The sequence below is a fragment of the Ursus americanus genome, chromosome 24 (genome assembly GCF_024610735.1).
Source record: "Ursus americanus isolate L20-20 chromosome 24, mUrsAme1.1.p, whole genome shotgun sequence".
Classification (NCBI taxonomy): domain Eukaryota; kingdom Metazoa; phylum Chordata; class Mammalia; order Carnivora; family Ursidae; genus Ursus; species Ursus americanus.
The window spans coordinates 8,153,139-8,167,170 of NC_142150.1; the positions used below are offsets into that span (position 1 = coordinate 8,153,139).

The 14,032-nt window shown below is 37.0% G+C and overlaps 1 protein-coding gene across 1 annotated transcript in view; it reads left to right on the forward strand.

Annotated features, from left to right (window-relative positions):
* ZDHHC13 (zDHHC palmitoyltransferase 13) overlaps positions 1 to 14,032 on the forward strand; it is a 48,421-nt gene that overhangs the window by 6,876 nt on the left and 27,513 nt on the right. Inside the window, exons 2-5 of the mRNA XM_087855341.1 lie at positions 6,550 to 6,695; positions 9,309 to 9,431; positions 11,070 to 11,147; positions 12,509 to 12,653. Of these exons, the coding sequence (XP_087711467.1) occupies positions 6,550 to 6,695; positions 9,309 to 9,431; positions 11,070 to 11,147; positions 12,509 to 12,653 (492 nt within the window). The remainder of the gene's footprint in view (positions 1 to 6,549; positions 6,696 to 9,308; positions 9,432 to 11,069; positions 11,148 to 12,508; positions 12,654 to 14,032) is intronic.

A 14,032-nucleotide genomic window follows, 5' to 3' on the forward strand; every position in this document is an offset into this window, starting at 1 on the left:
CTTTTGACCAGAAGCCTTACTGATAATGTGAACAGTTGATGAACATATATTTTGTATGTTATATATATTCTGTATTCTTACAATAAAGTAAGTTAGAGAAAAGAAAATGTTAAGAAAATCCTAAGGAAGAGAAAATACATTTCAGTACTATATTGTATTTATCAGCAAACATCTGTGTGTGCGAGGGCCCGTGTAATTCAAACCCATGTTGTTCAAGGGTCAACTATACACACAGTGAGGTAGGATACACCAAACTCCTAATAATAGTATCTTTGTTGCTGCAAGATTAGACGGAAAATAGTCCAGATTTGCTTACCCTTTGTTCGCTTTCATACTGCTAGATCTTTAAAGTGGATGTGAATTACTTTATAATTAAAAAAATTAATGCTGATGTAAAAAGTAGACTGATCACTCTGTCAGTTTTAACTACATCTGCTATTTACTGACACTCCGATTTAAGACTACCCAGACCTTTATTAAAAAATAGGTTGTCCTTGACCCTCAAGCTAGAAATTTAATAATTAAAAAAAAAAGTTGAATTGTCACAAGATGTGGGGGGAATGACTCTAAATTGTAGTAATTCTGAGTGCAGTTCAACTCTTCCTCGACAGCTCGTCTTCTTCCAATTGGACATAATTATAATTGCTGTGATGTGATGAAAAGAATCCTAAAGTAATGTTCTTATTTATGTTTTAATCTAACTACCTATATGTTTATTTTTAGCTGTGTGTGAGTGTGCTTGTGTGTAAAGAGTGTCAAGTAGGGAGGTCGAATTCTCCAGATAAAGCAGAATTTACCTATTCAAAAGAGCATTTGTGGTTCTCGTTCTGAGTAAGATGGAGTAAGTCATACACCACCCTGCCTATCCCACTGAAGACACTGAGCAGAATGTAAGTAGCAGCTATTTAAGGATTTTGGAAAGTAAATTGTAGCAGGGAGATTGGGGGGAAAGACCAGAATTCAAGAAACCACTGAACCAGGAGCTAATTTACATTTTTCCCCCCACTGGGTCCCCCTCCCTGTTCCCCGGCATGCCTGAACTTGAACTATGGAGGTGAGCATCAGTGCAGACAGAGCGCTCCAGGAGAACCCTCTAGTTCAAGTTCAAGGAACAAGGAGGTCTCCTGGCAGCACAGGTGCCTGAAACTCTGTGGAAGGAGAACTTCCTCTTTGAACAGAGGAGTTGTGGTGCCAAGACAGCTGTTCTTAGAAGTGACACCAAAAGCATGATACATAAAAGAAAAAATTGATAAATTGGACTTCATCAAAATTAAAAATTTTTGCCACATGAAAGACACTTTTAAGAAATGGGCAGATAAACTATAGCCTGGGAGAAAATATTTGCAAATCTAGACACAAAGGACTTGTGCTTGGAACGTATAATGTTAAGAACTCTCAAAACTTAACAATAAGAAGAAATCAGCCCGATTAAAAAATGGGTAAAAGACAGCTCACCAGAGAAGATACACAGATGACAAATAAGCACGTGAAAAGATACTCAACTTCAGCTCTTAGGGATATGCAAATTAAGACCATGATGATATACTGCTACCTGTCTATATACTGACCATACCAGATGCCAGTGAGCATGGAGAGCAGTTGGAACTGTCATATGTTGCTAGTGGCAATGCAAAGTGGTACAGCCAGTCTGGAAAATAGTTTGGCGATTTCTTATAGATTCAACATATACTCAACAGATGGCCAAGCAATCTCACTCTTAGAGAAGCAAAAACATACGTTCATACAAAAGCTTTGTACATGAATGTTTATAGCAGCTCTACTTAAAATCGCCAAAAGCCGGAAACAACTTACCTGGGTTGTTTGAATGGATAAACTGTGATGTATTCATACAATGGAATACTATACAGCAGGGAAAGAGCTATTAGAAACACAGAACCACTTGAATGAGTCTCAGAAAGCATTATGTTAAATGGAAGAAGCCAGTCTTAGAAGATTATATGCTGTATAATTTCATTATATGACATTCTGGGAAAGATTAAACTCGTGATGAAGAACACATCAGTGATTGCCAGCAGTTGAGGTAGGGGGAGGGTGTGCCACAAAGCAGTATCCCAGCGCAGTTTCTTGAGGTGTTGGAGCTGTCCCGTATCTTGCTTTTGGTGGTCCTTACACAACTCTATACGCAATGTATTCAAATTCATAGAACTACATATCAAAAAGTCAATTTTATTGTAAGTTAACTTAAAAAAAGAAAAAGCATTTGCCCCTTCAGTAAACCATTGAGGGGTTATAGACTTCTTTCAGTAAAACTATCATTTCTTAAACCTTTTTTCGAACTCCTGGGGAATTGACTTAGGCACATGATATCAAATATCTTCAGCTTTTCTATCGCTAATGTATCCTTTGAGGATGGTGTTTTTGTTTTTGTTCTGTCTGTTTGTAAACAGTGAAAAGCTGTTCAGAGTGACAGGTCTGATGAATAAGGTGGGTGAAGGCTGGGTAACAACTTCATGGTAAAGAACAAGAGGAAATGAATTAATTAGCCAGTTTCAATTTCTAGGAATGGTGTGCTAGATATTTGATGTGAACTTCCCCCTTGAACTAAAAATGCTGGATGTGGTATTTTATTCTTTTTTTTTGTTGTTTTTTTTTAAGGATTTTATTTATTTGAGAGAGAGCACGAGTGTGCCTGCATGTGCATGAGTAGGGGGAGGGTCAGAGGGAGAGGGAGAGTGAGAATCCCAAGCAGACTCCCTGCTGAGTGTGGAGCCTTACAAAGGGCTCCATCTCAAAAACCTGAGATCCTGACCTAAGCCGAAATCAAGAGTTGGATGCTTAACAGACTGAGACACCCAGGTGCCCCAGTATTTTATATTTTATATTTTTGATGCTATTGTAAATTTTATCAAAGATTCCTTAGATCTTCTATATGTGATCATGTTGTCTACAAATAAAGATGGACTTGCTTCTTTTCTAATCCATGTGCATTTTACTTCTATTCCTTACTCTGTTATTCTGTCTAGAGAACTTCAGTGCTGTGTTGATTAGAAGTTGGGTTCCTGGGGGCGCCTGGGTGGCACAGCGGTTAAGCGTCTGCCTTCAGCTCAGGGCGTGATCCCGGCGTTATGGGATCGAGCCCCACATCAGGCTCTTCTGCTATGAGCCTGCTTCTTCCTCTCCCACTCCCCCTGCTTGTGTTCCCTCTCTCGCTGGCTGTCTCTATCTCTGTCGAATAAATAAATAAAATATTAAAAAAAAAAAAAAAAGAAGTTGGGTTCCTGGCTGGCTTGGTCCGTGGAATATGGGACCCTTGATCTCAGGGCTGTGGGTTTGACCCCCACGTTGGGCATAGAGCCTACTTAGAAAAAAAAAATGTGGCGATAGTGAGCATCCTTGCCTTGTTTTCAGTCTTTAGAGTTAAAGCATGCAGTCTTTTGCCACGAAGTGTGTGGTAGCTGTAGATTTCTTACAGTGTACCTCTTTATCAGGTTGAAGAAGTTCCTTCTTTCTCTGGTGTGTCAAGAATCTTTATCCAAGAGTTTTTATAATGCTTGCGTGTTGAATTTTGTCAGCTGCTTTATTCTACTGAAATGAGTGTATGTTTTTTTCCCCCTTTATTGTGTTAATATGGGGAGTCCCTTGATTTAAAGTGTTTAAGCTTGGTCATAATATATATTATTCTTTTTTCATATTACTGGATACACTTTGTTAATATTTTGTTTAAGGATATCTGTATCTATGTTTATGAAGGATATTGAATCTATAGTTACTTTTTTGTTTTGCTTTTTTTACTTGTAATGTCTGTTGATTTTAGTATCAGGATAATGCTGCCTCCTAAAATGAGCTGAGAAGCATTTCCAGTAATTTCTGAAGGAGTTGGGATCCGTTCTTCCTTAAGTATTTTATAGAGTTCGGCAGTTAAAGGTTATATGGGCTTGGGGTTATTTTGTTTTGTTTTTTTAATGGGAAGTTTTAAAATTATGAATTCAATTTCTTTAATAGCTAGAGTGCTATTCATTTCTTTTTAAGCTGGTTTTGATAACTTGTGTGTTCTGAGGTATTTGTGCATTCATTCCCTCTAGGTTGAATTTATTCACAGTAGTGCCTTATTACCCTTTTAATTTTCATAGGCTCTTGTAGTGATAGCCTCTTTTTAAACTTGCTATTTGTCATCGACCTCTTTCTTGATCAGTTTAACTAGAGGTTTATCAATTTTATTGACTTATTCTTTACAAAGAACAAGTTTTTGGTTTCAGTGATTTTCTACATTGTTTTTCTTATATTTCATGTATTTCTTCTATATTTACTGCTTTCTTCATTCTGTCTACGTTGATTTTAATTTTCTTTCTCTAGAGCCTTTTTTTTTTTAAAGACTTATTTATTTTCAGAGAGAGAGAGAGTGTGTGTGAGCACACGCACAAGCAGGGGTGGGGATGCAGAGGGGGAGGGAGAGAGGGAGAGAGTATCTCCAGCGGACTCTGCACTGAGCATGGAGCCTGACGTGGGGCTTGATATTACGACCCTGAGATCATGACCTGAGCCAAAACCAAGAGTCTGATGCTTAACCAACTGACCCACCCACGTGCCTCTCTTTCTCTAGATTCTTTTTTTTATTTAATTTAATTTAATTTATTTATTTGACAGAGAGAGCACAAGCAGGGGGAGTGGCAGGTAGAGGGAGAGGGAGAAGCAGGCTCCCCGCTGAGCAAGGAGCCCTATGCAGGGCTGCATCCCAGGACCCTGGGATCATGACTTGAGCCGAAGGCAGACGCTTAACCAACTGAGCCACCCAGGTGCCCCTATGTATGCTTTTATATTTAAAGCAGCTTCCTTGTAGGCAACATATAGTTGTAGTATTTTTGTTTTGTTTTTTAAAATCCAATCTAACAATCTCTTTTTTTTTTTTTTTGACCATTTGCATTTAATGTGATTATCAATATGGTGGTTAGGTGAAAATATATCACTTTGTATGTTTTTCTTTTTCTTCTCTGTTCTTTATTCTTGTTTCCTACTTTTCTTGCCTTTTTATTTTATTTTTGTGTTTAAAAAAGATTTTATGTATTTATTTGATAGAGAGCACAAATAAGGAGGGCGGGGGGAGAGGGAGAAGCAGACTCCCACTGAGCAGGGGGCCCAATGTGGGGCTCCCTCCCAGGACCCTGGGATCATGACCTGAGCCAAAGGCAGAGGCTTAACTGACTGAGCCACCCAGGCGCCCCTTTTCTTTTCTTTTTAAAAAATATTAATTGGGTGTCTTTAGCATATTTCGTTTGTCTCTGCTCTTGGCTTATTACTTATACCTTTTTATTTAGAGGTTGCCCTTGGGTTGACATTATACACTTTATCACTGCCTACCTGCAAATACTATTATAGTATCTCTTGTAACTATTATAGCATCTTTTACAAGTATACTTGCAAGTATACTTCCATTTCTCTACTATCATTAAGAAATTAAAAAATGAGAAAAAGTCTGTTATGTTTACCCACGTAATTATACATATTTACTCGTGTGGTCTGGTACTCTGTTCCTTTGTATTGTTTTAGATTTCCAGCTGGATTATTTTCATTTAAGCCTGAAGAACTTCTTTTATCATTTCTTTTAGTATAAGTTTGTTTGTAATTTTCTCATCTTTTGTTTGTCTGAAAAAGTGTGTATTTCACCCCCATTTTTGAAGAATAGTTTTGCTGAGGTTTCAGGTTTGCAGTTCTGTCAGCTCTTTAAAACTGTGTTTTGTATTCTGGCTTGCACTTACTGATAAGAAGTCTTAATTCATTCTTATCTTTGCTTTTTTGAACATAATTTGTCTTTTTTGTTAGGCTGCTCTTAAGATTATCTCTTTAACGTTGGCTTTTAGGGATTTGATTATAACGTGCCCTCATGTACGTTTTGAGGTTTATCCTTCTTGAGTTTGTTGAGTTTCTTAGGAGCTGTGGGTTTATAATTTTCACCAAATTTGGAAGATTTTGGCTATTATTTGGTCCAAATATATTAGAGGAAGCTTGCACGCGTGAGCCAGGGGTGGGAGGGGCAGAGGGAGAGGTTCCATGCTCAGCACGGAGCCCAATGTGGGGCTTGATCTCATGACCCTGAGATCATGACCCGAGTGCAAATCAAGAGTTGGACGCTTAACTGACTGAGACACCCAGGCACCCCAGTCAAATATTTAAAAACATTTCCTCCTCCTTTCCTGAGACTCCAGTTACACATAGTCAAAAACTTGATTTATTGGAAGGTTAGGGGTATCCTTAGGGTGTGTCTGCCACAACTCCCCAAAGCAGAGGCTTGGTGACCTTCCTACTGTGTCAGTAGCTATAACCCTCCACCTGCTACATGTAATAAGGTCCATTTGTGCCTTTGCAGATGACCTTTATGACAAAATATATAATTTGAAATTTTCTCGTAATAAGCATCTCATCTTAGTGAATAGAATTAAGATGAAAATCTTCCCTAGGATATACCTGTAAGACTGAAAGAAATTCTAATTTGATGATATAGATACCGTTGACAGTAGCAGATGCTTCATTATGTAATTAAATGGCGACATTAATTTTCCTACTATGCTTTGTCAAATTACTCTTATTCTTCAGTGCAGGAATCACAGCCATGGCCCCCACCTTCCAGGAGTTGGTCGACATGGACTCTGTGCATCTGAAAGCAAAGAACTTGCCAAAGCGAGAGAAGCTCTTCCTCTTATAGAGGACTCTAGTAACTGTGACATTGTAAAAGCTACTCAGTAAGTCTCCCCAGTGTTTCATTTTATCCTGGGTTCTGTTGAATTATACTAACATTTGTGCGTTTCACGGCATCCCAGTGCATACCTTCCTCACTTTATGCTTTAGCTAGCATGTTTGTCCTACCAATATCAGAGCACTAAATGCAGTGCACTTTATTAGCTGTTGATTACCAGTGTCGCCCATTAAGTCACGAGCAGCTTCTTAGCAAATGCATGTAGTTTTCATCCTTGTCATCCCAGTGCTTTTGCATAGTTTTTGTCTTGTATCAGGTGCTGAATAATTCTTTGTTGAGTGAATGAATGATTATAAATGATACTAAAACTATGAGTTTGAAACACAAATCTGAGTTTTTAAAAATGTACTACTAGGTCAATGGGATGGAAAAATATCAGCTCACACATTTATGGATATTTTAAACAATTATTTATTGAGTACTTTCTATGTACCTATTGTGCTGGATGCACTGGAAGAACGTCAGTAAAGTAAAATAGGTTTTCTGACCACTTGAAATATCGAGCAAGTTATTTGCTTGCACTGAAAATGAAAGTATGTTTTGAAAGTTTCCCCTTAAGATCTCCATATGTGGGTATTTGCATTAAATCATTTCTAACATTTTCACCCTCGCGGATCTCACTGTTCATTAACATCCACCCCACCTCTTGCCACTGAACATGTTTTGAAATATTTTGTCTATCAGACTTCATTAATTGACTACTACATTTTCTTAATAATCAAATACAAATCTGCCCATCAGAGCTTCTAATCAACATGTAAGGAACTAATTGTTACCACACTAACTTGATATAATTTCTGTCAAAAGCAAAGATGTTTTGTGATTAATTAGCCTGTTAAGTCTTAACAAAGACTAATGTGTTATTTATGTTAAAAAATAATTAACGATTATTTGAGTATTCTGATTACTAATTTATATGAACTCTAGAGGCCCTTGGAACTGCTACTTGAGGTGAATATTATTTGATATTATTTATATTCTTATTTTTATATGAAAGTAAGAGTGTTCTTAAGGTAAATGTTTGCTTTAATTAGCATAGAAGCATTTAAATGTTTCTCTGCTGCCAGTAAAGCCTCTGTTATGATAAACGTAAGAAGTTAGGCTACATTCACAGGGAATCTCAGTAAAAACTCACATTTTATGTCTTTCCTAAAATTTCCTTCAGGTCTTGGACCTTCTTCAGTGGTTGTGGGAATATCATTAGGTAGTGTTTGGAAAGGGCAGAAGAGAACTAGGATACGTACATTCTCTAAATCACTAAAATCCTTATTAGTGTGTACTCTTATATTTCTCACATAAAGGGAGTATTTCTTTTTCAGTAAAATGTTAAAGTTAACATTTAAAACTTGGAGAATGTGAATATACGTATCATCATCAACAGTTCCCTCACTTATTACTATTTTCACTTAGCATTGTCTAACAGGTATCTCTGTCTTTTAAAAAGTGCCATAAAGTCAGACTGAGAAGCACACGTTTTGGTAAGGAAGCCCACGTTTTCGTAAAGCAGAAATTATTTAATCTAAAATGTGACATTGACCCTTGAGGACCTATTGAAACTTTCGGGTCCCTCTAAATAGAAATAAGTCTCAAAGAAAGTGCTAAATGGCCTGTTGGGTACTTAATAGTTGCTGTTAGAAAGAAATAAAGCTAATGAATGATTTTAAAAATTACTCTAGCATTGAAAAGAGACATTTCTCATTCTGATAGTCAGTTAAGTCACCCTCTTAAATATTCCTCAAGTCCATCCCTCCTTTTCCATCTCTTAGTTTAGGTTCTCATTGCTTCTCACCTGTATTTCTATATAAGAGTCACCCTCTTCTAATTAGCTTCCATACCACCACTACTGTGATCTTTCTTAAAACTCAAAGTGTGTGTGCTTTCTTCTTTAAAACCTTCAGTGGCTTCCCTTTGAGCTAACAAGTCTAAACTGCATAGCATGGCCTAGAAGGCCCATACAGTCTTTGCCTATCTCTTCTAGCCTTCTCTTGCCATTTCTTTTTTTTTATGCTTTATGTTTCTGCCGTGTTAACTTGCTTAGATTTCTCTGAACATCATGGAGTTTCACATCTCTGATTTTTTGTCCATGCTACTTCCTTGGCCTCAAATACCCTTCCTTTAACCTGTAAAACAGCTCACGTATATCATGCTTCATCTCCTTCAGAAAGGGCTAATCTCTCCTTTCTTTGCTGTAACTATACCATGTCCACGTTGTATTGTTGAATTATCCCATTCCAAGTTTGCTCTTAGTCTGTCTCCCTTATTAAGGGATAGGATTGCGCTCAGGGATCAGCACTATGCATTTCCGGCATATAGTAGAGGATAAAATGAAATTTATTGAAGGTAGGGGAATTGTGAATGTTGAAGTTAAGAAAATCACGTTCAACTCCAAGTGGGTTGATCCGATGAGTTAGTAAATAAGGTTTACTTTTGTTGTTTGGCTTAGCAGTATGCCTCTGTGTGTATTTTTGTTAATTACTGTAGTTCTGTGTCAGCTGAAAGACAGATTGGATAAAGACATGGTAAAAGGAAGAAATTTTGGTATCTGAAATTATTTTAATGGTATCAATTATGCTTTTTTTCAAAAAAATTCTTATTTCAGATATGGGATTTTTGAACGTTGTAAAGAGTTGGTAGAAGCAGGATATGATGTCAGGCAACCAGACAAAGAAAATGTGTCGCTTCTTCATTGGGCTGCTATTAACAACAGGCTGGATCTTGTTAGGTAAGATGGGATATATGTGTATTAATTAAGTGCGTATTTGTTATTCTGGATCTCTCCTTATTTGTCTTTTTCTTCAAGTACAAGTATGAATGTTGTACCATCTGTCATCTTTTATCGTGAATGAATACCTGAAACTCTGTGCCGCACACATTGGTTATCATAGTGTTGAAAAGAACCTTAGTGATCATCTATTCCAGGACTCTCACTGGCCTAAAAAGAAAAATTAAAGATAAAGCCCTGGAGACCCATTGTAAAGATAAAGTTCAGGCAATGAAATTGAACATTTTTGTTTGTTTGTTTTTCTTTTCACGTGAGCTCTAGGCCCAGTGTGGGGCTTGAAGTCACAACCCCAAGATCAAGAGTTGCATGCTCTATTGACTGAACCAGCCAGGCACCCTGAACTTTTTTTTTTTTTTTTTTTTAAGATTTATTTATTTTAGAGGGAGGGAGAGGGGCAGAGGGGGAAAGAGTCTCAAGCAGACTCCACACTGAGCGCAGAGCCTGATGCGCGGGGCTCAGTCTCATGACCCTGAGATCACAACCTGAGCCAAAATCAAGAGTTGGGTGGTCAACTGACTAAGCCACCAGGTGCCCCACCCCGATCATATTTTGAAAAGGAAAAGCATAACATAAACTGTCTCAAACTAGAACAGAAAGTTTCATCTAGTTTAGAAGAAACATTGAAATATTTTACTTTGTAATAATCCCAGTAGGAATGGATTGGTAGGGGAATGATTTAAGCGTTTTTTAAACTACATACGGAATACACTTTTTAGTCTATATGTATTAAATTGTGTGAAGTATTTCCCCTTCATAAAGCAGTGCTGCCCACCCAGGGTTTTTTTGGTTTGTTTCTTTATACCTTAGCATGTAAAATATATGTGTGCATGTGAATGTGTATATATTTTGTATTATATAATATTTAAAAACCCTGGAGTTTAAGAAAATAAAAATGTGCTAATGTTTAAAATATACTGAAATAAACAGACTTTATACTCACAGTATTTTTCTGTGGAAATAAACTAGAATATTATTTGTATAATATGATATATGAAGCACAACTTTAAAATAGTGAGACTAATTCCTATAAACCACAGAAGAAAATGTCTCTCTACCTTATAGGTATACTTGATACACTGTATCACACCTGTGACCCCGAAATAGAATGCCAAATACTTTTCTGAAAAGATTTTGAGTTGATTTTTTACCACTTACTTTTAGAATTCAATCCCACCTAGCAATTCTAATTCTAAACTGTTAAAAGTGACATAATTCCACCTTTCTTCTTGCAGGTTAAGTAGAATGTCTGTGTGATCCTAAATGTTTTGAATATAAACCATTTTAAGAGTGCTGGGTAATTAGAGTATGTGGAAAGTAGTTATCGTGCGTTTGGCAAGTCAGTTATAATGGAATGCTCCTGACAGCAGGAGTAATTACTGATATGCTGAGAATATTTCACCAGGGATCTGTTTGATGCTGTTGTGTGAATCTCAGACTTCTGTAGGTCTGAGTGCTTTTAGAGAGGGTTATTATAATTTCTGTTTTCATGTATTTATTACTAAGAAGAATTAATGTTTTCTTTCTCAGCATGAATTTTAAGTTTTAAATCTTATTTTCATTTATGTCTGCTTTTAATAGGTTTTATATTTCAAAAGGTGCTGTAGTAGATCAGTTGGGTGGAGATTTAAATTCTACTCCTCTTCACTGGGCCATCAGGTAAAGATTTCTTGAACACTGAAATTGCTATTTAGAGTCAAAGTGACTTAAGTTCATTTTCTGAATCTTGTAGACCAGCACTTATTTACAGAATTTTCTGTGATGATGGAAGTGTTCTGTTTTGTGCTATCCAATGTGGTGGCCACTAGCCACGTGTGAAACGTTGGCAAATGCAACGAAGGAAATGAATTTTTAATTTTATTTAATTTTAACTAATTTAAATTTAAATAGCCACATGTGGCTAGTAACTACCACATTGGAAACTGCTGTTACAGACCATTCGAAAGGCTTTCTTTCCCTTTTTTTCCCCCCTTCATTTAAAAAAAAAAAAATTATAGTTTTAAAGAGTTTCTAGAGACAGTGTTTTTTTGTGTTTAATTTAGGGTTCCATTGTGATGCTAAAACTCAAATATGTGTATTATACTTTCTTTTGATCAAAATAAGTATCTTTTATATCTGATCACATGGATAAAGTGATAGTTCATAGAACTGTAAACTCAGTCCTTTTTTTCCAAATTTTTATTTAAATTTTAGTTAGTAAATGTACAGTGCAATATTGGTTTCAGGAGTAGAATTCGTGGTTCATCTCTTACATAAAACCCCAGGTACTCATCATAACAAGTGCCCTCCTTAATACCCATCTCACTCAGTTCTTTTCTCTGGCATATACTGGCTATTTGAAGCTGAAGTTAATATGTGCCTGTCTTTATATTTAACAATTTCTTCATCTGTTATCTTAATCCCAGTCTCTGGTTGGTGGGGTTGGCATGAACCCAAAACTAAAATGAGTAATTGTTGATTTAAGAAAAGGAGTGGAATCTTTTTTCCATAGCCAAGGATTTTGAAGAATCTAGGTTAACCCATCCCTTTTAAGCTAGCCAGGTACACTGCTTTACATGGAAAAGGAGCCATATTCAAGTGTAAAAGTATGTAGTTCCTAAGAATAAATAATATTATCACCGTATATGTGTAGTCTGTGAATGTTGTACTTCAGTGTATCTGGCTCATGATTATTCCTTGTTTTTAAAATAGCAACAGTGAAGTCTAAGTGGTTTTAAAGTTTTCATTTTGGGCATTAGTCATGTAAAATGTTATTGTATGTGGTAGCAGCATAAGGTTTATAGTAGATTGGGGGGTTATTAAGTGTATTAGCAGCACTCAAGAAGGACTTTCCAGATAGCTCTGAGTTTGGAGCATTAAAGTGAAATATAATTAGAGAATCTCCAATGTTTTAAAAGTCTGTTAGGGAATACTCATTATATTGAACCCAAATCTCTCAATGTCTTAGGGATATCAGTTTCTCCCTGAAATTTTTTCTCCATGCTACAGAAAACAGTATAAGTTTTATCGTCTATTTACAGACAAGGACATTTGCCTATGGTCATATTACTACTACAGTATGGAGCAGACCCTACTCTCATTGACGGGGAGGGCTTCAGCAGCATCCACCTGGCAGTATTATTTCAGCACATGCCCATTATAGCATATCTCATCTCAAAAGGACAGGTATGTTTTGAAACCAATCTTATATTGAATCTGAAGAGATTGGGAGGATGATTAGTAATAGTCTGTCCTCATTTTTAAAGTAGAAGTTATAGATATCCAAATACTCAAATATTAGCCTCAGTAAGTCTAGCTATTGAATGCTGCTTTTCTAGCTTCATCAGAGCAAAAAGGGTAGGTCATTTAGCACAGTAGCATATAATAGATATTTTTGAAACTTGTAAGCCTATAATAGTTTTCCTTATGATCCCAGTAATTTGCAGAGTTTCTCAAAAACGCGACTTCAAAAGCCTGTATTTTTCTTCTGGTTGAATGTACAAATGGTAGTCAGATCACTAAATTAACCCATCATTTGCTTTCATTATTTGAGTCCAAATGGGAGACCAATTTGAATGTGTACTTCTTATTGTTCTCTAAAGTAATTCCATGAAAAATGACTTGCCTTAAGAGGCATCCATTTATGGCACAGGTTAAATTATAGGGTATCGGCGGTGGGAGTTTCAGTGTCAGCTGTACTTGTCTGGGATGTGCTTTCTGGTAGCGAAGTAGTTTATATATCAGCAGACTCGCCTGTAACAGGCGTGGAAACATGTTTGCACAAATGCTCTTGGAATGATTGTGTTCTTTTTAAATAAGCGCTTTCTCTCAGACTTAGCCAACTGAAGTAGAATAATTATAACCTCTTGGGTCTCATTTTGGGAAGACATATGAGGAGGAGCCCTGTCTGCTTCTCTGTGGGCTCTTTCCTGAGTTGTATTCCTTCAAGGCCCAAAAGCCTCTTCGGTAACTGAAACTCTTTCTTTGATTTGGATGGAATCATTATTGTGTGCCTCAAACCTGGGCCCCTTTTATTAAAAGGAGCATATCCTCGTGGAGATAGGGTTTCCTTTTTTTCCTTCTATATTCTAGAAAATAGGAAAGAATTTTTCACGTTTTACTCTTTGAAACGGAAGTCCAAAAATACGGTGAGTTGCCTCAGAAAAGATGGCCATGTCACTATTGCTTGAAGTGTGTTTACATAAAGACTCGATGCCGTTGTGTAAGACACGATAGTTCGAAATATTGTGTCAGTTAAGGTGTAAACTAGATGACTCCTGAGGTCTCTGTCATCTCTTATATTTGATGGCGATTATCAGTATTCTCCCCCTTCCCTTAGCTCTCTTCCATTCACATCATACACTTGAAACCATATATTCAGATTTTCCCGTTAAGAATATTTTGTAGAGGGGCACCTGGGTGGCACAGCGGTTAAGCGTCTGTCTTCGGCTCAGGGCGTGATCCCGGCGTTATGGGATCGAGCCCCACATCAGACTCCTCTGCTATGAGCCTGCTTCTTCCTCTCCCACTTCCCCTGCTTTGTTTCCTCTCTCACTGGCTGTCTC